Below are 21,716 nucleotides of genomic sequence, written 5' to 3'. Positions count from 1 at the left end.
TGGACGGTGGGGAGTGTGGGGATTGAGTATTGAAGTGGTATGATGAGAATGAGGGGCACGGGAGTGCTTATCGGGATTTTTTCGGGAGGGGCAATTTATGAGGAGGATTTGTGCAAGGTGTGTGGGGACAGGGATTTATTTTTGGATGATGACAATGGCGGGGATGCAGTATCAATTGATGGTACGAACATGTACGAACATATACGAACGAGTACAAGAGTTTCGACATCTCATTGACACCTTGAGAAAGCCTCGAGGATCATTTGAGGATGTAAGGAGGATATCAACGTGCAATACCTCAATCGAACCGTGGGTGAACATCCGTGCATTTACCGATTGATGAAGGGGTAAAGTTGAGAAGATATTCTATTGTTGAGAAGAAGACAAACAGACTCTCCCGCAAACCAATTTTTTCAATCTCGCATCACCGTACTTGTACCTTTGCATTGTATATCCTGTGTGCATGCAGTTTTTTAATATATCTTCGAAAATACATCTGGTACTCCATCGTGATCATGCCCCCTTCATTGGCATCTTTCTCAAAAATTCTAGCCAAGAGCCTGGTTCGACAATTCGTAATCTATAGTCACCGCGGCGTATTTATTGATGCATAACAGAGTGGTTTCGTCAACTGAAATGTATTTACAGTCTTCAATCGATACTCAAAAATTGACTAATCATATGTCTATCAATGCTGAGGCTTCCACAAGCTTCGCAAGTCAACGAACGTAGCCACCCGTCGGATGTACAATCGGGTTAGTACAATCCACAGTTCACCGATTCTAATCATTCTAAAGCCTTTCCATCATCCTTATAGAAACTCTAGCTCGCAAACCGGCGAATAGATATATACGACGAAATTTGTTATACCGCGGAAGTTCCACAAATGCACCATTCACCGATTCTAATCATTCTAAAGCTTCTTTACCCAATGTCCACCATATGAAACATTCCATCTTGCAAGTCCCCGGATCTCCGAAGCCACGCTTCACTTCCTAGTTAACATGCGAAAGTTACATTGCTCAAGTACACTTTTCATGTATCCTCGTACCCATCCCACCCATCACTATATCATTCAATCCATCAATCAACATATCCGTATGTGACAGGAGAGCCAAGGTGAGTTCATTTAATCTGCATAGGGCAAGACACTCTTCATTTCATAGGATTGTAACCATATTCCCTCCGATCCGTACCTCCTTTTCTTAGATCACCTATCGGGCATCATCCTAAATTAAATTCCCGCGTCCCCGCAAATTATGAAGGCAGTAAAATGGTGCAGTAGCATCCTCGCCGACAATTAAGGATTCTTGGGTGTTGTAGTCGCTTACTCGGGGACCTCAGACCCGGCTACCTATTTCCCGAGAGATCTCGGGAATCTCACTAACATGCAACGATCTTTCAAGAAAAAAGTAACTTTGGTCTCTACCTTCCCCTATACTGCTTTGAAACTCTCTATATTTTCGAGAAGTTCCATAATTAACTTCACTCTAGCAATGGAAAGTTTCTGGAAGGATTTTTTTGAGTTCTTTAGAAAAGTAGTCCACCACACGGGCTTCTTTGTTAGGGGGAAATATAATCGGCGACCTCAATTTTTTTTTTAGATGGGGCTGGCTTCTTCCCTTTCATGGATGAATACTTTCAAAGTACCGGTGAGAGAACAAATCTGACTACGGAGCATTGATCAAACAAAGGAAGGTAGGAAGATAGCTATGTACCTCGTAAGTACTAAGAAGTAATGAATTGGCGATTATGTACCGTTATAGGTATGTCATTTTCATGCACAAGGTGTACATTATTTCATAGTATTTTTTTTATATTTGTGGAAAGCTTGCGAAGTTTCTTGCAAGTGGAGGTCATCCTCAGTTTGATAAATTTGAGTTAATAAAGAATGGGTCAAAGAATTGTTCAATCGTATCATATTGATAGTTAAAGAAGTGAATCATTTTCTTCATATGATTATGACAGATCCTTCTAACATGGTCGAGGTATCAAAGTTGCTACTTCCCACATATCAAAATATTAGTATCAAAACTCAAAACGCTATGAAAGACACGATTCAATTTCTTAGATGAACTTAAATTTTAGTTCATGAAGATCATCTTTGTTCCATATACATATACTTCAACTTCCAACCCTATTCTTTCTCAAGATGGTTCACATTGAGATTCGGAATAAAGAATTCGCCATGATTTCAATTTCAACAATAGGAGCAAAATCAGTATTAAGTGGTGCACTGTTTGGTGCAGCACTTACTGCAGCAGGAGTTTATTCTCCTACTGTGATTATATCGCAGATGAAGTTGGAATCTTTTCATATGCTGAAAGTATTTCTATCAGCAAGTGCTACTAGCGCGTAAGTTTCCTCTCTTTTCCATACATTTCAAAGTTCTTTCGATAGAATAGCTTCACTAACACAACATAGTGCGATATTCCTCCTCGCTCATCGTCTCTCACCAACTATCGCTCCTCCTCGGCAACCTTCTTCCCTATCCCTATTTCCCTACGATGGAAATCTCATCGGAGGTCTTCTCCTCGGGACCGGTATGGCACTTACAGGCGCCTGTCCCGGGACTGTTCTCCCTCAAATCGTAACCGGTTATTCATCCGGACGTTACGCCTTACTCGGAGGAATCCTTGGCGGAATCATATATTCTTTTATCCGTCCCTTCATCCGTTCTCCCAATACTCGTCCCACCATTCCCGATTCCAAACCAACGCTATATCAAAAACTTGACCCCAAAGCCGATGAAATAAAAGCAGTATACATTTATCAAAACTTCTGTTGGGGAATCATTCTTCTTGCTTCGTGGCTTTCAAATTCTCAGGAACAAAGTGTGTTGAGTGCGACCTGGGGAGGTATCGGTATCGGGTGTGCGCAGGGAGCAAGTCTTTGGTTGACGGGGAACACTTTGGGGACTAGTGCTGCGTATGAACAAATCGGAGATCTATTCTGGTGGGGATTGGAAAGGTTGAGGAGTGGTGATGTTGTTTCTTCTGAAAAGGGTTATGAGAATGGGAATGGAAATGGGAACGGTGTATCGAAGCACCACGCAATCCCTCAACACAGACCACGTCCCTCCATCCGCTCAAACCTCTTTACTGTCGGTATCCTCCTCGGCTCCTATATTCTTTCTCATACTTTCACATTACCATCTTCTCTTCCCTCTCCTCTTCCTAAAATGTCCCTCGACACACCCACCATCCCAGAGATATCGATAATCCATGTACTTCTAGGAGGCATAGCCATGGTTCTCGGTGCACGCATAGCAGGTGGCTGTACGAGTGGGCATGGTATTAGTGGAATGAGTTTATTGAGTGTTAGTAGTATTATTAGTGTGGGAGCTATGTTTGGCGGTGGTATATTATGGGGCACTGTTGTTGGCTGATGGTCGTTTGAAAGGGAGAGAAGTTAAGGAAGGATTTAGAGAGCGAAGGAAAGAAATATCACAATGGTTTTGGGAGATAGACTGGGATCTGGTGATATATTACTGGTAATGGAGATCTTGATAGACTACTCAATGAGCTAGACTTGGACTGGGAAGAGAATTTACAGCGACTCGAATAATGGGTTTATGGGCGAAGTGACGAAAGGAATGGGACGGAAATTTGAATGGTGGAGTGGTTATACCCAGCTTGCTTACTTGCTCGCTTATCTTAATTCTTCTTTACATATTCGCATACTCGCTCATGTTGCTCACTTGAATTCAACTGTGTTTTGGGGATGAGATTGATGTTTCCAATAACTCTAACGTTTATGACATGGATGGGAGCCGTGGAAGTTAGATTGTTGTTCTTTGGGGAAGAATAATGAGGTTAAAAGTATGTATTTAGTAGCTAAGTGAACGTTTTGATATAAATGGGTCTTGAAATTGAGGATTCCAGATAAATCAGGGCATGATCAGTTAATTGCTCATCAATCACCAGGCGGCTATTGCTAAGTGGCAAGATCACTTCACGTTCTTCATTGCGGTGATATCACAAGATAAGTCACGGAATACGCGGGTCCTATCATATCGGCAAGATCATATGCAAGGATACCTGCCATTGAAATTGACTATTCTTCAACAAAATCCATCTCAAAGCAGATAAAATCATCAATCCCAAACTGAACACCCAAAAAGCAGACCAAACGCCACACTTCATCCTAAAGCCAAACACTTGCAACATGCCAAACCCTGAACACCAACTCAAAACACCATTCAAAATTCCCAGATTCTTTTTCTCTTCATATTTTCCGTATCCCAAACTCCGACAATCAAGATCAAAATCGCAAGAGAGTATCGAGTATGACAATGAATGAAGTGGAGAGAGAAAGAAAGATTAAGAAAAAACAGCCCAAAATCTCATCAAACTCCCGCAAAACTCCCAAACTCCCAATGAAAAATCCAGCGACTCAATTTTCATTCATTGCCTTCGCTATTCCATTCCTCAAAGATAAAACATTATGTTATTTGCATTACGATGCCATGGATTACCAGCGGGACTGTTCCAGATTGTGGCGTTCTGTCGATACCGAGGGACCGTCGCGTTAACCAGAACATTTCCCATTCGTCTTTGCAAAGCAGGAAACATGTAACAACGGAGGCGAGTGCACAAGATATCTGCATAATTCGCTGGTGTGCAGACCGAGAGACCCTTTGTAGCACGAGATCCCGTAAAGCAGATAAGGTTTGTCTAGTGTGAAGAGTGTTAGCAATCTAGACTAAATGGAGGCGGAGTGAAGTGGTTACTCACGATCGTTTCCAATGGCCCAAGCCCATATCCGGTCTCATCAACAATCAACACATAGTGACTTGTCCTCGCAGTACCTAGTCCGCTATCATGGCTCTGTAGGTAAAAGTTGGTGCGATTGGGATCGATAACACCCCTGTCCACTACCGTACCGGAGGGAAGATTTTTACTCGGCATCTTATTATTGTCCGGGAAGAATCTTGCATGATGGCGCTTTCCTACCACCAGGAGCGTGATCAAGGGGGTACCACCTTCATGTCTCACGACTAAACTCGCACACGCTGCACGAATTTGTGGAAGTTCTTCTTCAAGCACCATACCGTATTGGGCTTCACCAACGCCATCACGGTAAAAGAGAATGTGGGCAGGAAGATAGCCATTGTACTGATAATAAGCCTCTAGTCGCTCTTCAACCATACCTCGGAGGTCTTCGATGAACTATTGATTTGGTCAGCAAGAATATCTTTCGATAGTTAATTGTGCGCACCTCGGTATTATGGGGTTGCAGACGTGCTGAAGCGAGATAATGCACATAATTGCTATCGCGGGTAGCAACGACACCAGCTTGAGATGGGCATGCGTCATCTTGGCCCTTCCCAACATGCGTTACGTCAGCACCCATGATCATTGTCCGATCTCGTAGCGGTAAATTCGATATTCTATGATTTATACCTCCTAGCTTGAAATTTATCTTAAGACTAAGAAATGTGGTTAGTTATGATGAATGAAGGTTTTTGTACGAGAATGAACCTACGCAATGTTTGCCAACAAGCCCAAATCAGGTCTAGCACCTCTATCAACACCATCTCTGCTAACACAGACAGTCGGTATGCCACAGACACAATCTCCCCACCATTTGACATCTGAGTACAGCTCGGGTTCACTCTTCTTGCCATTGGGCAGGAGAACAACGATAAGCGGAGGATCGAACCCTCCACCCCGTTGCTTCAATCTAGCAACTGCACGATCCAACGTAGCACTGAACGCTGCGCGCCTCGCACTAGGATTTGCAATCGCTGATATCGGAGCATTCTCTATGAAGCTTGCACTATTTCCTGTAGAAAAACCGTAGCGGGGGAGATCGGCACATAAAACGCCTGCGAACTGAGTCGCTCTTGTCGGAGGCACCAGATTTTGAGGGTTTTTATTAATATAGATCAAATAGAGGACAGGATATGGATTGCCAATTACAGCAAAGCCTCGATCATTACGATTAGGATCATTTGCAACCTCGTTAAGGTTCCAACCTGCTGGATTGGCCCGAGCCGTTCTCACAGTAAAATCATGACCGAACTTCAGCTCAGGGGGGGGCAATTGTCGAACTCTATCCAGCGATAGAAAACCGGGTTGAACGTCAAGCCCAAATGCCTCGAACAATTAGCTCAAAGGTTACTCTGGATTGGTTGGAGTTCACTTACACGGTAATGGTCAGGTGATGGTGGTAGACCGAGGAGAGGCATGGCAGTGTCCCTGAGATTGGCTTGATTGACTAGTGGTGTCTTAGTTGCCAAAGTCAGCATTTGCTGGGTTATTTCTATGCCGGCCTTTTTTCCAGCGGGCTGCCACAAGCAAATCTCAAGCATATCTGCTGGGTACCATATTCCTTTTTTTCCTGGAATGGTACTTCCTACATTGACACACCAAGCGTTCTGAATACAACCTTGCTGATGCGTAGGATATGCTAAGCAGTACAGGGATTAGTTTTTTCGGATGAAGAAAGACTGAAACGAAGAGGATGCTAGATTGTGAAACTTACTATTGGTCATATGTTGCCAAACAGTGATAGATTGCCCATTATCTTTGGTAAAGGTTTTCACGCCGACAGGTTGACCGTCGATGCCGGTTACAGACCATTTCTTCTTGGGAGTTTTAGGATCCCCTTTAAATGTGACCTTGACACCTCTCAACTCTCTAATCACATTTGCAGAATTTGGTAACGGCAATCCGAACTTAGCCGAGATCCAATCCTCAAGCAGACATTGATGAAAAAATGCCGACGTTGTGCAATTCAAGTTGAGAAGCAATCTACCATCCCCAGGGCGCATGGAGCTGAAGAATCCGTCACAGAGATCCCATAGCGGTCTCTGGCGCTTTTGGGTATTATTCACGGTAGAGTATGGAGCGCTTTCAGGGTAGAACTTATTTCCCAATCGACCCCCCCGAAAGGTATCCGGAAATATCATCTGCCAAGATATAATGTTTAAAGACTTGAGATCTTCACCAGGGTGGTAGGTCATATCCCTTTCAGGAACACGGTTTACAAAACGCCTTAACTCGGCAAGGTTGACAATACGTTCGTAGATAAGACTTGTTGATATGAATAGCGGAGCTAAAGTTGGGTCCGCAGAGGTTAGCTGGTGATCTCTGGTAACAGCATTGCCTATAGCATCGCCACAATCAGGGTAAAGTCTTCCAACCGAGATTATGTAGCAAAAGAAATCAGTGGCATAGAATGTAGCTGGAGGATTTGCAGCCAGCATTTGGTTGATCATCGCTCTCTTCAAGTCGGGTTTCACGATGGACCTATATGTGATAATGCCATCTCCGTCACGGTTTGGCATCTTTCCGAATTCTACACGGTACCTTCGAAGGTTGATGGTAGGGTCCGTGATTCTGACTTCCAGGAAATTTGCCCTAATTCTGTTGTTGCCAGAAGCTGGGAGTTGATTATTAGAAGGATATCCAGCGAGGCGAAGACTTGCCCCCGTCCACTTTTCACAATTTTCCTTCCTTATCTCCGCCTCTGTCTTCTCTTCGCTTCGATCTTCAACTCCATCACCTGAAGATGGTTGACTTTGAGTTTGACTTTGGGGTTGACCCGAGGCCTGGCTTGTCTGATGTGGTTGACTTGATTCGCTTGGCAGACTCTTATTGGGTCTAGACTGATTAGTAGACGAGCCAGGTGCTGCGGGACTAGACGCTGAGAGAATAGGTGCCAGAGGATTATATTTCTTAGAGCAGGATGCTGATGTGCCGGTCTCAGATGTGCCGGATTTCGAGGGAGTAGATGTCAATGTCGTAGAAGGCGGGGACTGTGCGTAGCGTCCTTTCTTGAATTTTTTATTGTAATTATCTCTACGCTCTTCCCTCCGAGACTCTGGCCGTGCTTTTTGAATCTGGCTGGCAGTTCTGTATTTAGGGAGAGTGAATTGCTCAAGATGAGAGTCAAAACTCTGATCTAACATACATTCACGCTTGTCATGCCATCCATGACCACAATTACTACACGCGTTTGCCTTGGATTCCTTGCATTGATGGGGCTCATGATCTTTTGTACAGAAGTCGCATTGTCGCACTTCATCAAATCTCCGGTAGGGATTAATTTCTGGATCCAACGAACAGTGCTGAGTTCTTCGATTTTCTGATTGTCCGGCTTTGCACAGGGCACAATTTCGTACATACAGCTGCATCTTGATATCTCTGAGCGAGGATCTTTCAGTAAGGTAGAATTTGAGAATGAAAAGATCGGAATGGAGAAGTGAAAGGGGCAGATTTGGAATGCGCCTGAATACTAATGATTATCCACTTCCACAGGAAATGTTCATGTTCTTATACCGGTTTTTGTGAAAGCCTCTCTAAGTTACATTCGTTTTCTTTGGTAAGATCCATATCACATACTTTGCCCAGGTTTGATGGCCACCAGGTCGATTGGTCTGGTGAATGGCATTTTCGAACTACATGAAACAGTCACGCCTGTGGGAAGCAGTTCACGATCTTTCGTGAGATGCGCGTTTTTTCCTTACTTCAGTTCCCATTGAAGTGATTTCATTATCACATGAGGCTCTGCAATCGTTGCATGAAGCATCTTAAGTATACATCCACAGGTGCAGATGTTATTTGCGAGCATTTGGCAAGGCATGGGCTGCTATCAAACTATCTCAAGCATGAAACACGTGTTTTTGCAGCAAACTTAGATCATGTGAATAGATATATAGCTCACAGACCTGACGAAATAGCAAAAATGAACTTCTCTTTGATACATTTGATTGATGGAGATAATCCTTGTGGCACAAAATGACATGCCTACTCTCCTAGAACTACGAGATCAGAAGCATCAGAAAAGAGAAAACATGAAGCCGCGAATCGGGACGCATCTTTGAACGATCTCTCGAGAGCATGTGGTAATTTCCAGAGTTTACTCTTGCATCTCCACCCAGATGCTGTAGACTACATCTTCAGTCGATGATTCCAAAGTGATTTCATAATGATGGGATTACTAATTTGCGGGATTAACAATGTAAATGAATGAGAGAGGAGGATAGTCTGAAGACTATCGGGAAAGAATGGAGGAATTTTGGGGTTATTATTGGTTGTCTAACCGACGGGCCATGTACTGGTAGCAGTACATACATGCAAATCCGATCACATCTCCCAGCATCCAGAAATTCCTCATCAAGTGATAACGAATCCCATATCCCCTATCCGCCGAAATTTCCAAATCTTACAGCTAGTTCACCAAATCATGTATTCAGAACTTAATTGATATCATGTATGGTTCTTTGAGACTCCATCCTATCGTCTTACCATATCCCCAGAATCAAGAATCTTTCTGTGATTCACCACTATAACTTTGGGAAATGATTTTGCCCTGGAATATAGTTCTCAAACTCGGCTGATCGAGATGTACCTGAAATAAAAATGATGACTTTTGCTGTTACTTGTTACCAAGTAGCTAGCATCTCAGGTATCAGAATCTATCGCTGAGTGAATGCAATTACCGCGAGACTGCAGATACTCCTGAATACCCCTGAATACTCATGCTGAAGCTAAAATGCCCATCGCGAAAGGTATTACATCGCAGAATAAAGTCACTCGTGGGGATATAGAAAGTATGTCTCAGCTCTATCCTGCATGTTCGTCAATTGAATGCATACTACTAGACTACATGCTGTCTTTTTCATTTCATAGTGGATCAACTTTTTTATCTTATGTTTTGACCTTGAAGAGATATCGCAGCTACGAAGCGACCTTCCGAGGGAATTCCCTTTCTGAGCCTACGAACAGATGAGCAGGAATATAACATAGAAAAATTGGGGCTAGTAAACGACAGTGTACTATGAACAATTGAATATCGAATGGTTCTCGAATACCAGAATTCAAATGAGAGACTTCTTCCAAGGTTCTTCCACTAACAATTCAGGCCTGGATCTAACGCTGCAAGGTTTCTATATCTGCACGTATTATCACCAATAGAGGAGACTATCCCAAATGCTATCCAGAGCCCATCATCTATAAATCTTTCATAGACTCACCTATTCCTCACAAAAAGAAGATAAAATGCACAGAAAGCTCAACACACGTGAGTGAGCATTGATTCTTGAATGGTCACTACCCCATCCCTTACCTTGAGACCCATAACCGGCCTATGTATCCTAGCTTGAAGCGACCAACCAATCGCTCTTCCCCAAGTTCACGACTTCGAAACTTGGAGATTGAAATAAAGCATATATAATCACCATGAAATACCCAAACCAATAGATTTCGCAACGAATCCCCTTTACTGACATCTGAATCTTAGGTAATGCCAGTCTAGATGATTCATATATTGTGGCGTTGAATATTAATGGTAAAGTAACCCACATACATACGCCACCAGGTAGAAGACTGCAATGAGCAACAAAGTGGGGGAATGGGGGAATGGCTTGCTCGTGTCTGCGGACGTTGATTAGAAAACTTAGGTAAGTCATGCCCAATCTTCAAATAGAATGGTAAGAGAGTGTTAGTATGAAGATATCAATATATTGATACTATGTCGAACATGTTAACTATAACATGTGAGCGTACCGACTCGGTAAGGGAGCCCGAGTAGATTGTAGATCTCGATGTCTAGCATATTGACGTATTGACTTGTGAATTTGTTGATATATCAATTTGTTAATCTCCTCGTGTGCCGACTGATGAATGAGATGAAGAGATGATAAGGATAGCTTCATGGGTTGTTTGTTTTTTTTCGACGGTCTCGACCTTTCTATCAATCTTTATGTTGATCAATCAAGAAAATCTTCAAGTATGCTTGCATGCTTGTACGTTGGGGAGTGACGACATCGGCTCTATGTCCCGATTGTATAATGGAGGGTGTGGCAGATGAAACATTGTGAGAAAAAGGAATAAAGTTATTGAATTGGATGGAATCAATATAACAGTTGGAAATAAAAATGAAAAACAAAAATAGAAATAGAAATGCCTAGCAAAATTTAATAAAGAAATACAATAAAATAAATAATACAAATATTGTTCTTATCATTATTATTATTATTTGATATCAAAAAACTCAATTCAATTGTAAACAATGAATGACTCAAATCCAAGGCATATGGGAGTCATTGTTACATAACGTTGTCAGAGTGGCTGATTTCGACTCATTCTTATGAAGATTCCCACTTTGATAAATTGGCCACCACTCGGTATCAAATCCTTTGGGTTCTCTGTGATATCAAAAACATAAGAACATCAATCTCGATATCAACATCAACAGACAAGAAGATCAACAACGCACAAGGAAAAAAACATATCATCTGCATTTCTTTCTTACCGACTGATTATACGACAACCTTGCTGACAATCGACTCAATTAACTCACTCCATCGTACACCAAGAAAGTCGTATTCCGTTATCTAGATCAACATTCCATACGGTCTTTTCAACATCATTCTATACCTATTCGTGACAACCCTCCGAGACCTCTTATGCCCAGCTCATCAATACCTCCTCAATCTTTAGATACCATGACATCCAATCTTTCAAACTCAACAGGTCAGAAGCTCTATTTACATATTCACCGCCTTCATCTTTGCTTGATTTTCCCTATCTTCCCCTTATGCATCAACCTTAAAACCCGGGTTGTAGTGCATATTATGGCTTTCTGCCTAGGGTCATCTGCTTGCTTCAATTGAACTGATGCGTTGGCAGATACTACAAACGAACATGATTCCGCCTCACAAGCTCTCGAACCTCATTCTCCAAAGCCGCTGAAAACAAGGATATGTCGCTATTTCAGTAAATCAGGTAAATTCTCATTTTATTTTATTCATCCATCAGTTGTTTTGGAATATTTTCATTGGATTGCCGGAAATTGGGGAGGAAAGAGAATTGGAGAAGGGTATTGTCTTGCATATGGGGTAATGCAAAGTTGCATGATGTTGCAGTCATGGTGGAGATCCCGTGATTCACCGATCATCGGTAATGAGCGTGGGATGTTGATATGATCATGGAGATGAATGGTTGGGGGTTATTCGTTGGACCGTGGCGTTTGTCATGAGGCGTTCGTATCATTACAATTGTCATTGCCATTGGGTATATCTTGGGTTACACCACGTGATATTGGAAACACATGTGAAAGCACATGAAGAGGAAGCCAGCTATGCGATGATGACAAGGTACTAATATTGATATCTTAGGGAATTGTCGAGCTGGTGACAGCTGCTCATTCATCCATGACCCGACGAAACTTCCTAGCCGTGCCACGGTAAATAAAACAGTGCCCGAGGTTTCTCAGGCTTCGATATCGGAAGCTACACAAAGACAAAATGTGATTCAAAATCATTCATCACAAGCTACCACAAATTTTGTTCCAGCATCACGGGTGGTATCAAAGCCGGTACCACAAGCACAAACTGAAAACCCTCGAGAATTTCAGCTAGGACAAATTCGAAGACGATTTTCCCCCAAGGAGATTCGACCATCTGGAAATGCCGAGGGTACTACTATTCTAAAGTTCAATCTCACACCATCGGATCCAGATTTCCCTTTTGAGATGACTGCTTTGGAATGTTCTCTTACAGTGCCTCCTCGATATCCTACTTCCCCACCTAGTTTGAGGGTAGAGAATAAGGATATTCCCAGAGGATTTGCTATCAATGTGGAGAATGGCTTCGATCAATTGATTAACGAAAAGGAGAATGCTACCTTGTTGGATTTGATGAAATCATTGGATAAGCACCTGGAAGAGTTTTTATCTGCGCAAAAAGCCGAGACAGTTAAAATTGTCATGAACAAAGACACGCGACATCTCTCCATTCCGAGCAGAGAAGTACAACTTGTGGTTCTACCACCTCAGCCTGAATCTGCAATGAAAGAATCAGAACAACCCAAGGTTACTCCAGTTAAAGCAATTGTAAGTTTCACGGAATCCGAGAAAGCTGAGGCATCGAAAAAAAGAGAACTAGAAACCAGACAATTGGAAGCGAGAATGGGTAGATTACCCCTTTACAAGAAATCCAGCGATGGGATTGCATATACCGTGCCAATTGAACCCCGGAAACGAGGTGATTTGCCACCGTCGATCAAAGCTGTTAAAGCCATTCAACTTTTTGTGCCCACAATCTATCCACTCGAACCTTGTCGAATCAAATTGGAAGGAGTAGATGCTCCGGAAGCAAAATCTGTAGAGAAAGAATTTGGACAGAAAGCTGAAGAAGCAAAAGCTTTGAACTTGATGGGTTATATTAATTACCTTGCACAAAATATGCACGTTCTTGCAAAGACTGTCTTGAATACAGAGCCGAAACCTACTCCTGTTGTACGAACACCGTCGCCTGTTGTTGAAGAACAAAAGGAAGTCAAGGGGAAAAGTATTTCCACCGATGAGAATGAAGAGAAGAGTCACATTCAGTATATTGCTCGACCACCCGAGTGGACGATTGTCAATGCTGAGGATGCAGAGTACTCTGACTCTGACTCGATGTACTCTTATGACAGCGGTGACGAATCAGAAACCGATGAAGGAGGAGTTGGAGTTGAGCATGAACCTGAAAACCCAACACCCAATCCTGAACGCGGTACAGCTATATCATTCCCCTTTATTGAACTTTATGGCATCGAGTTATTGGAGGTTACTACCTTGAACATCACTGTCAAATGTTCTCGCTGCAGGGAGATTACAGAAATCAAAGGTCTTAAAACTGGAGTTCAAGAGACCGAGACATGTAGGAAATGCGCAACTGCACTTGCAATTTGCTACCGTGGAGATTTCGTTCACGCAAGCAATGTCCGAGCTGGATTCTTGGATTTGGAAGGATGTGTAGTTAGTGATATGTTACCTAGGTAAGTCACATTATGTTTTTTTCTCCACTCCACTCCAGCCTAACCAAACACAAACAGTACATTCAGGCCAACATGCTCCACATGTTCCACCGTATATCCAGCTCCTGGAATCGTTTCTATCCGCGGTGAAACAACTACAAATGTTTGTCGAGAATGTCATTCCAAGTTCACCTTTTCAATTCCTACTATAAAGTTTCTTCACATCTCTTCCTCAGCAACTCCTCATAATCTCCTCCCTAGAAAGAAGAAAGAAACTCTCGGTATTGTCCCTGGTACTCCTTTGCCCAAAAATGGCCTCTGTCGCCATTACGGTAAAAGTTACCGCTGGTTTCGTTTTAGTTGTTGCGAAAAGGTATATCCATGTGATAAATGTCATGATGAAACAGAAGAACATGTAAATGAATGGGCTAAGAAAATGATCTGCGGATGGTGTAGTAGAGAGGGGAATTATAGACCAGAAGATTGTGCAGGATGCGGAGAGAGGGTGATTAGTCGGAGGAGGGGAGGAGCGAGTTTCTGGGAGGGAGGAAAGGGAACGAGAGATAAGACGAGGATGAGTAGAAAGGATAAGAGGAAGTATAGGAGGGTTGGTGGTGGGACGGTGAAGAAGACTTGAGATGGTTGAGTAAATGGTTGAGTAAATGGTTGAGTTGAGGCTCTGACGGTACTTTAGTACTTGCGAAATCATTTTGAGAATATTTTCTATTCACTTGATGTATCGATAACTTTCTCGAAATGTCCAACAATCTAGACTCAATAGACCCTCAACCAAAAACATCTACACCCCCATACTCACACACTCTCTTTTCCCACACCACAAGTTACAGCCACCAATACCAATAACCCTGTTTAGCATTCCAGCATCGATCCCCGCAAAAGTCTAATTAATGAACAAGTATACAAATATTAATCTCACTCAAACTATCCCTTGAACAAAACACACCACCCCTTTCCTTCCAATACCCAACCATCACATCTCGGTATCACATCTCACAAACTCCTCCCCTTCCTCTCATACCTAGCAATACCTACCCATCCATCCCGACCCCGATCCTGCTCCCGATCCGAAACGCACGCACGCACGCACGCAATTCCCGAAACCGAATTCGTGTTGCCATATCCTTTCTTTCTACTTGCTTTTTTCGACGCTGCCAAGATATCGGGCTGGGCTAGCTAACAGTCCATGCAGACCATTCATTAATCGTGTTGGCAGTGTTGTATCTTTTCCGAGAACCGGGGATGAATGTATGGATATGTATGTTGTGAATAATTATTATTTATATATTTGTTTATCGTGAATTATCGTGATATGTATGTCTAGAGGGAGGAGGGACTATTGTTATTTTTACTTTATTTTTATTCTTTTTTGTTTTGTTTTGTGGGTTTGGTAGTATGTTACAGTACAGAACGAATCATGAATAAAACACAATACAAATTCACGAATTAATTTATTTTTGTATGCTCGACTTGGCTGGACCTGGTTTATCACTCTAGACTTTTGGTTTTGAAGGGTTCGAGTTGATTCCGAGTTGTTATTTATTTATTCAGGACTTTTTGCTTTAAGGATTTGATAGTGTAGATAGAGTAAAGATATACATGCATACACCCACTCGATTCATTCATTCATCAAATATCTATTTTCCATAAATATTAAATCAATTTAATTCATTTATTCAATCCATCAAATAGATTTAATCATCAATTAACCTAGTAATCCATACACGCGTACCGGTACAAACACACACACAAGCCCTTCTTCCCCTCATGTTCCTATTCATCCCCTCCTCGCTTCCCCGGCCCTTCCCCTCATGCCCACGCGCACAAATCACAATGCGCGGTCTGTAAGCGATACAATATCCATTGAGTGTGTACACAGATGCACACATTTCGATTTTCCACATGCATATTGGTATGCATAGGGAGGGTAGGAGTGCATATTGATATCTCACAACCCCACTTGCGGACGCGGTGTAGGGTTGAAGAAATGATGGAGAGGTACACGGCGTGGGTTTTGTGGTACCGATCTCTTTTGGGGGTGTTTTGGTAAGTAGGTAGGTTGGTAGATATTTATCTACTTACCAGATCATAAAATGAGAATCCGGCTGGATTTTGGCGGGAAGGAAAAATCGTATAGACATATAATCTTGGTAAATATATACAGATTAATTCCGTATACTTACCAATTATCTTTGCGATATTCACAGTACCCTATAGCTAGAGCAAAGGAACGAACTATAACCTATAGATAAGTATTTTTCTTTCAATGAGATGCGAACAGACATAGTTATATAATAAGTTATACTTTCCAATCATCTATATTCATATCTCAAATACCGAAGAATATACTAGGGTATAACATCCATCTTTACATCCATCTATCTATCAATCACTTAACCACTCTCTCATAGTTCAAGATATATGAATACGAGTACACTCCCCCAGAAACTTTGAACAGTATTCGCAATAGTGATGAGTGAGTAAGTGAGTGAGTAAGTGAGTGAGTAAGTGAGTGAGTAAGTGAGTGAGTGAGTGAGTAACTAAGCACACAAATACAAGCCTCACGGAGACATCTCCGCTGCTAAGAAATCGAAGGATATCGCTATGTATGTATATTTGCAAGTAATCATTACACACACACTCAGACATACACCATACCCACATATATATACCCCAAGATGAAAAACAGAGTGATATCATGTGCTACATATTACACACCACACTCTCGTTACACAGATACCCCATTATCCATTCATCATCATCCACCACCCATTGACATCCATCCATATCCATTCACCATCATCAATCAATCAATCGATCGACCGACCCAACATCGGAAACTTTGCCCCCCCCCCCCCTTCTCTCCCCTTCCTCTACATATACATATATATATACCCAACCTACAAAACCTCTCTCATCCGCACTCTATATAACATACATACAATATACAATATACCAAATCATCTCGCTCCCCAAGACTAGCTCTCTCCCCAAATACTCCAACCGCACAGTTCTATTTCTCATATGTCATAAGTATCAAAGTAACAAAGTTAGCAAAGTGATGAAGAAAGACAACTAACTCATTGCTGAAATCTTGATGATTTGCTTTTTTATGTTTTGTGTTTTGTGTTTTGTGTGCTGCAATCATTGCGATGTATGTATGTATTGTTTTTTAGGTTTTTTGTTTAGATATGGATATGAATTTGATATGGATATGGATATATATCATCATCGATATATCAGCAGCAGCATAACACCACAACACCATATTCCCATCCATCCATCCATCCGTTCATCCAGTCATCAACCAATACACATCCACATCACCATCCATTCTCCGTAAACCACCACAACCACCACAAACCCCCAAGCCCAATCATTTCCCCAGTTCTCCACCTCTGCATCCCTATCCTCGCAGCACTCCTTGTTCCCATACACCACATATCACACATCGCAAATCACCCATCACCCATATCACCCATCGCACAACACCACACAACATACCGCTATCCAACCTACCACAACCCAACATAGCCTACCGCAACACAACATACGATACCATACCAACCATCCCATTCAATCCCATCCAATCCCACTCAGCCCAACCAAACCCAGCACAACACAACACAACTCACCACACCACAAAAAAACACCCAGCAAATCCCGACCGCTTTCGCCACGCATGGAAACTCTCCGACATCTGCATTCACCTACCCGAGTACTCGGAATTATAGGTTGGAGAATTTGCAGCTGGGGGGAGTGATTCAACGATGCTGATGAATGAGTGATACACCATGAACCACTAGATGAGTTTGGTATATACTTGGTTGTGCGGTGATGCATACATCCACTAAGAGCATGATATCTTGAACGCCATATATTATTCACTATGTATAGGTACCTAGATCAGATAGAACAGATTCAAACTCATGGATCTGATCTGATCTGTACAAAGAAGTCTCACAACTATCAGACAATTCCCCAAAAAATAGATCTCAAAACAGAGAGATAAGACATGACTTTTCCTGAAAACCTCTATGTGAGTATTACTCCATTGTTTCCATTATTTCCCATTATTTCAACTATCTCTAATACTCTCACTCAAGTAAATCGGACGATACAAAATCTTGCCCATCAAATAATCATCAACCATCCATTGAAAATTCAAAACAACCATACCATCTCATCATTCTGTTTCAAATTTAAACTCCTCGATCTCGATGTACATGTTCAATACTCATTCATGCCCATACCTTTTTCACAATCACAAGATGCGTATAACTTCATCCTGCACAATCAGTACGTCTCGAGTCTCGATGCTGCATATGCAGCCCACTACCTCCGTCCACCAAATTTCGGGATCCGTACAGAGAGAATGAGTGAAAGAAACAAATAACACTCTATTTGAGTTTTCCAAATCTACCATGCGACTGACATGGTTGGTATGGAAAAACTCCATACCAAGTAAGAAAGAAAAACATCTTCGATTCCTCCTACCAATGGGAACAATACATTGTCATCCCCCTCTCTCATTTCCATTAAAACTCTAAATCGACTCCAAATTCCCTTTCCACTAGAATACATACGTCAGTAGGAAGTCAATCCACCCAAAAGTGAAATGGTACAGCCGAGCCGTCTGTCTCAAAGAGCCAGAGTATAATTAACATGTCTTGTCTCACCGTCTCCACCAAGTCCACCAATTCCATGTGTCCCATGAACCAAACAGCACAGTCCAAGTTGCTAAAATTCCTAGACTCATCTCATCTCCCATGCGTAGCCCAATTCCAACGGTCGGTACCGGTACTCGATTTCTGTCTCCCCCCCCCTCTCCCAAAATCCTCAAAAATATCGTAATACAAAAAGAAACCCCGAAAGAGAGGGAAAAAAAAAATCATTCCGGAACGATTCATTCCCCACCAAACTCCACATCTGCATATTCGGAAGCGAAACTTTTCACTTCCAACCCGTTTCTCCCCTTGCTCTTTGCAAATACTGCCGGGGACCATGTCTTCATGTATGTATGCATCGTGATGTGATGTGACATCAATTTTTGATTCCCACCTATCCATCTAAATAACACAGATGTTTAAGCACGGTGAGACAATCTAGAGCCCGGAAAACTACTTCTGGGAAAGAAGAAGGAAATTAAGTGATGTTTTTTTCCAGCCGTGCCAGCCTAGCACACATAGTCTGGAAGGTAGATAGAATGATGGAAGAACACATGGAAGCATGGATGAAAAAGATAAATGGATCAATGGATAAATGAAAGGATAGAAGAGACGGTGTAAGGACAAACAAACGATCTGGGCTCATCGCTTGATAGGTAATTTTTATCTAGAAACGTGTGATGTGGATTTTGATTATTTTGAGATTGATTGATTTGTCTGTGTTGGCTTGTTTCGGGAATCTGCGATGAGAGATTGTGATTTATGGGATAGGCAAAGAGCTAGATAGGGTTTGCACGTACCGTTTGTTGTATCTTCCAATCTTCCAGAGTTATTTTCCCAAGATAATTTTTAGGCATCATGAGAAAACTCGGGTTCCCGTGATTTGATTGAATTGAAGTCCATTCCATCCTGGAACACGTGCTATAACCTTACCGCCGATGACCAAATTTACAAACACATCTTCGTGGGGGTTATACCTACCAAATCAGATTTTGCATATGAAGGATTTCACTCAAAATCTACCTTCCGTTTTGGAACCAAATCCCCTACCCGATAAACTCTTATCCGGACCCCCAATAACGGGTATCAAGTACCCATCGATTGTCATTATCAATCCCTTCATCAAAGTTCAAACCCCCATTTCACAATCAAACCCTCCAACCGATGTAATAAACGTGAGAGTGGAGTACCTACGCCCGTAACATCGGTAAAGAGATAGATCGAATTAGGAAATTGATGTAACATGTATACCATTGACACCTCGCTTCCGTATAGCGATAAAGCGCATGTAACGTTTGTACATGGGATTTTCCAGATTGCGTTGTATGCCTCGCGTGGGAATTTGGAAATTTGATAACCTTGGGATTTTGGGGGGATTCAAATCCTAGATGTCGGTTCGCGAATTGGGGATCACAAACCTGTGTTCCTCGTGGGATAGAACAAGTTGGATTGGGATTGAGATGAATGGGAAGTTTGGAACTCGGGATTGGGATAAATTGCATCTAGGTTTACGCGTAGCTGCCTTGTACATGCGAAGATGGTTACCTGATAGATAGATAATCTGCGATGAATATTCTTGCGACGACGATGATCTCTTGTGCATTTGAGCTCCAAGCCAGAAGCATCTCACATGATATCCAAATTGACCTTTGTCGTTCGCATATCGTCAGTATAGAGTAACTTGTGAATAACTAGACCTCGGCACTCACTTCACCTATTCCATCTTTCTGGACATCCTCACTCGTGATTCAAAGTCACATGACCAATCCCAACCCAAATCACTCCCCTCCGCATTTCCTATTCCAGTCATTCCTAATCCCCAAACCATCCCCTGCAATCCCATTATCCCAATCACGCGCATCCAGCATCCAGACTCTTCACGCCCAAAGTTCCAGCTCCAATTCCTCGGAGGCATCCCACATTACGCTTGAAGTCCCTACCGGGCCGAATACCATCTCAAGTCATCCTGACTTCCCCACTCCCAGGATGCGCCCAAACCCCCAAAACCGCCGTGCGAAAATTCACATGAATACTGGTCCGGCTGCCAGGATCTCTTTACGCGACCTAATCCCGGAGTATCGTCCACCATTGGCAATCTGTAGAACGGGAGGCGATGAGGAGCAGGGATTGGTAGGGCAAACAAACAGGGCTACCACGCTTTTTCGCTACGGTGCCAATTACCACGCGTGGGTTTTGACACATGATTTAGAATCGGGGTATTGATGCCCTATTGTGTTGGTGTGGTTAAATTGATATGAGTCGCGTGGTTGGTTGGGATAAAATGAATGGGTAATTTGGAGGGTGAACTTCTGGGATGGGTATTTTTGGTATGGAAGGATGGTCTGGATGATTCCGGATATGTTTTTCAAGCGAATGAATGATTGGACCGCTGAATGAATTCGAGGAAGGAGGGGTTTGCCAAAGAACTATTGAGGAAATAGTTCACAATTTCGTAATGGTACCTGCATAAGTCCATTTACCCTTTAAACATATCCAAAGAGACTCTATTGAGATGTGAGATGAAGTGAAGCGTGATATATTCTCACAAATCTACTATACTCCATTAAACACACGACGACGAGATCCTCTGATTCGAGTGAAAAGCCAAAGTCCAGACCGCAAAATGATCCCTGGTGATAAAAGGTAAAAATCATGTGAAAAATTCTAGACCCAATCTTGATCTCGTGTTTGTGTCGCGGCCAGGCGGCTCATTCAAATTTTACCGGCGCTCGGATAAATTGGTCCGCCAATTTTCCGTCCAATGAATACGAGGGGATTTGAAGAGGGAGGTTTGGAGGTTTACGAAGTACAGAGTAATCAGCTGGTGATGTTGAAATCCTTAGGCAAATACTATTGTTGTATGGTGTCCTGATACTGGCTATCATCACGTTATGAAATAGAGAGATAGATGTGTATTGTTATCGAATACCATCTACTATCATCGCGAGAAGACTTTACCACCAATACACACAATTTCCCCCCAAACTCTCTTCCAGAATCTTACCCTCACCCTCATCATCACGGCACGGTAAATTCCCACCCGCAAGCCATTTTCTCTTGGCCGTATCGATCCATCTAACTCCGCTATGATATTCCACATCGTCACGTCTACATCGCGCAAGCAAACTACCATATCAAGTACTCAATGACCGAGCAGCATCACCCGTTTCTCCCCGTTGAAGAATGAAATCTCATCTCACTGCCCGTATCATCCTCCTCTATCACATGAAGTGATAAAATCTTTTGCTTACACGCCTCATCGTCTCGGGTGAGATTT

General features: G+C 42.4%; 4 protein-coding genes across 4 annotated transcripts; 3 read left to right on the top strand and 1 right to left on the bottom strand.

Moving 5' to 3' along the window:
- Positions 1-2,070: 2,070 nt before the first annotated feature.
- Positions 2,071-3,656, top strand: EAE97_009919 (uncharacterized protein). The gene is made up of 2 exons (XM_038880434.1): positions 2,071-2,355; positions 2,425-3,656. The coding sequence occupies exons 1-2, from the start codon at positions 2,153-2,155 to the stop codon at positions 3,386-3,388; spliced, it is 1,167 nt and encodes a 388-aa protein (XP_038728801.1). The 5' UTR covers positions 2,071-2,152; the 3' UTR covers positions 3,389-3,656.
- Positions 3,657-4,430: 774 nt separating this feature from the next.
- Positions 4,431-8,143, bottom strand: EAE97_009918 (uncharacterized protein; the record flags this gene model as incomplete). Its single annotated transcript, XM_038880433.1, has 6 exons — positions 4,431-4,676; positions 4,737-5,171; positions 5,221-5,431; positions 5,488-6,101; positions 6,152-6,414; positions 6,490-8,143. The coding sequence occupies 6 exons, from the start codon at positions 8,141-8,143 to the stop codon at positions 4,431-4,433; spliced, it is 3,423 nt and encodes a 1,140-aa protein (XP_038728800.1).
- A 3,315-nt stretch (positions 8,144-11,458) lies between these two features.
- EAE97_009917 (uncharacterized protein) lies at positions 11,459-14,391 on the top strand (the record flags this gene model as incomplete). The annotated part of the gene is made up of 4 exons (XM_038880432.1): positions 11,459-11,486; positions 11,643-11,738; positions 12,131-13,775; positions 13,833-14,391. The coding sequence occupies 4 exons, from the start codon at positions 11,459-11,461 to the stop codon at positions 14,389-14,391; spliced, it is 2,328 nt and encodes a 775-aa protein (XP_038728799.1).
- Positions 14,392-20,197: 5,806 nt separating this feature from the next.
- Positions 20,198-20,662, top strand: EAE97_009916 (uncharacterized protein; the record flags this gene model as incomplete). Its single annotated transcript, XM_038880431.1, has 1 exon — positions 20,198-20,662. The coding sequence occupies one exon, from the start codon at positions 20,198-20,200 to the stop codon at positions 20,660-20,662; it is 465 nt and encodes a 154-aa protein (XP_038728798.1).
- Between the last annotated feature and the right edge of the window lie 1,054 nt (positions 20,663-21,716).

This window comes from Botrytis byssoidea, assembly GCF_014898295.1.
Source record: "Botrytis byssoidea strain MUCL 94 chromosome Unknown BBYS_024, whole genome shotgun sequence".
Lineage (NCBI taxonomy): Eukaryota > Fungi > Ascomycota > Leotiomycetes > Helotiales > Sclerotiniaceae > Botrytis > Botrytis byssoidea.
The sequence above is the reverse complement of the archived record's forward strand: the minus strand, read 5'-3'. Positions and strand labels throughout refer to the sequence as shown.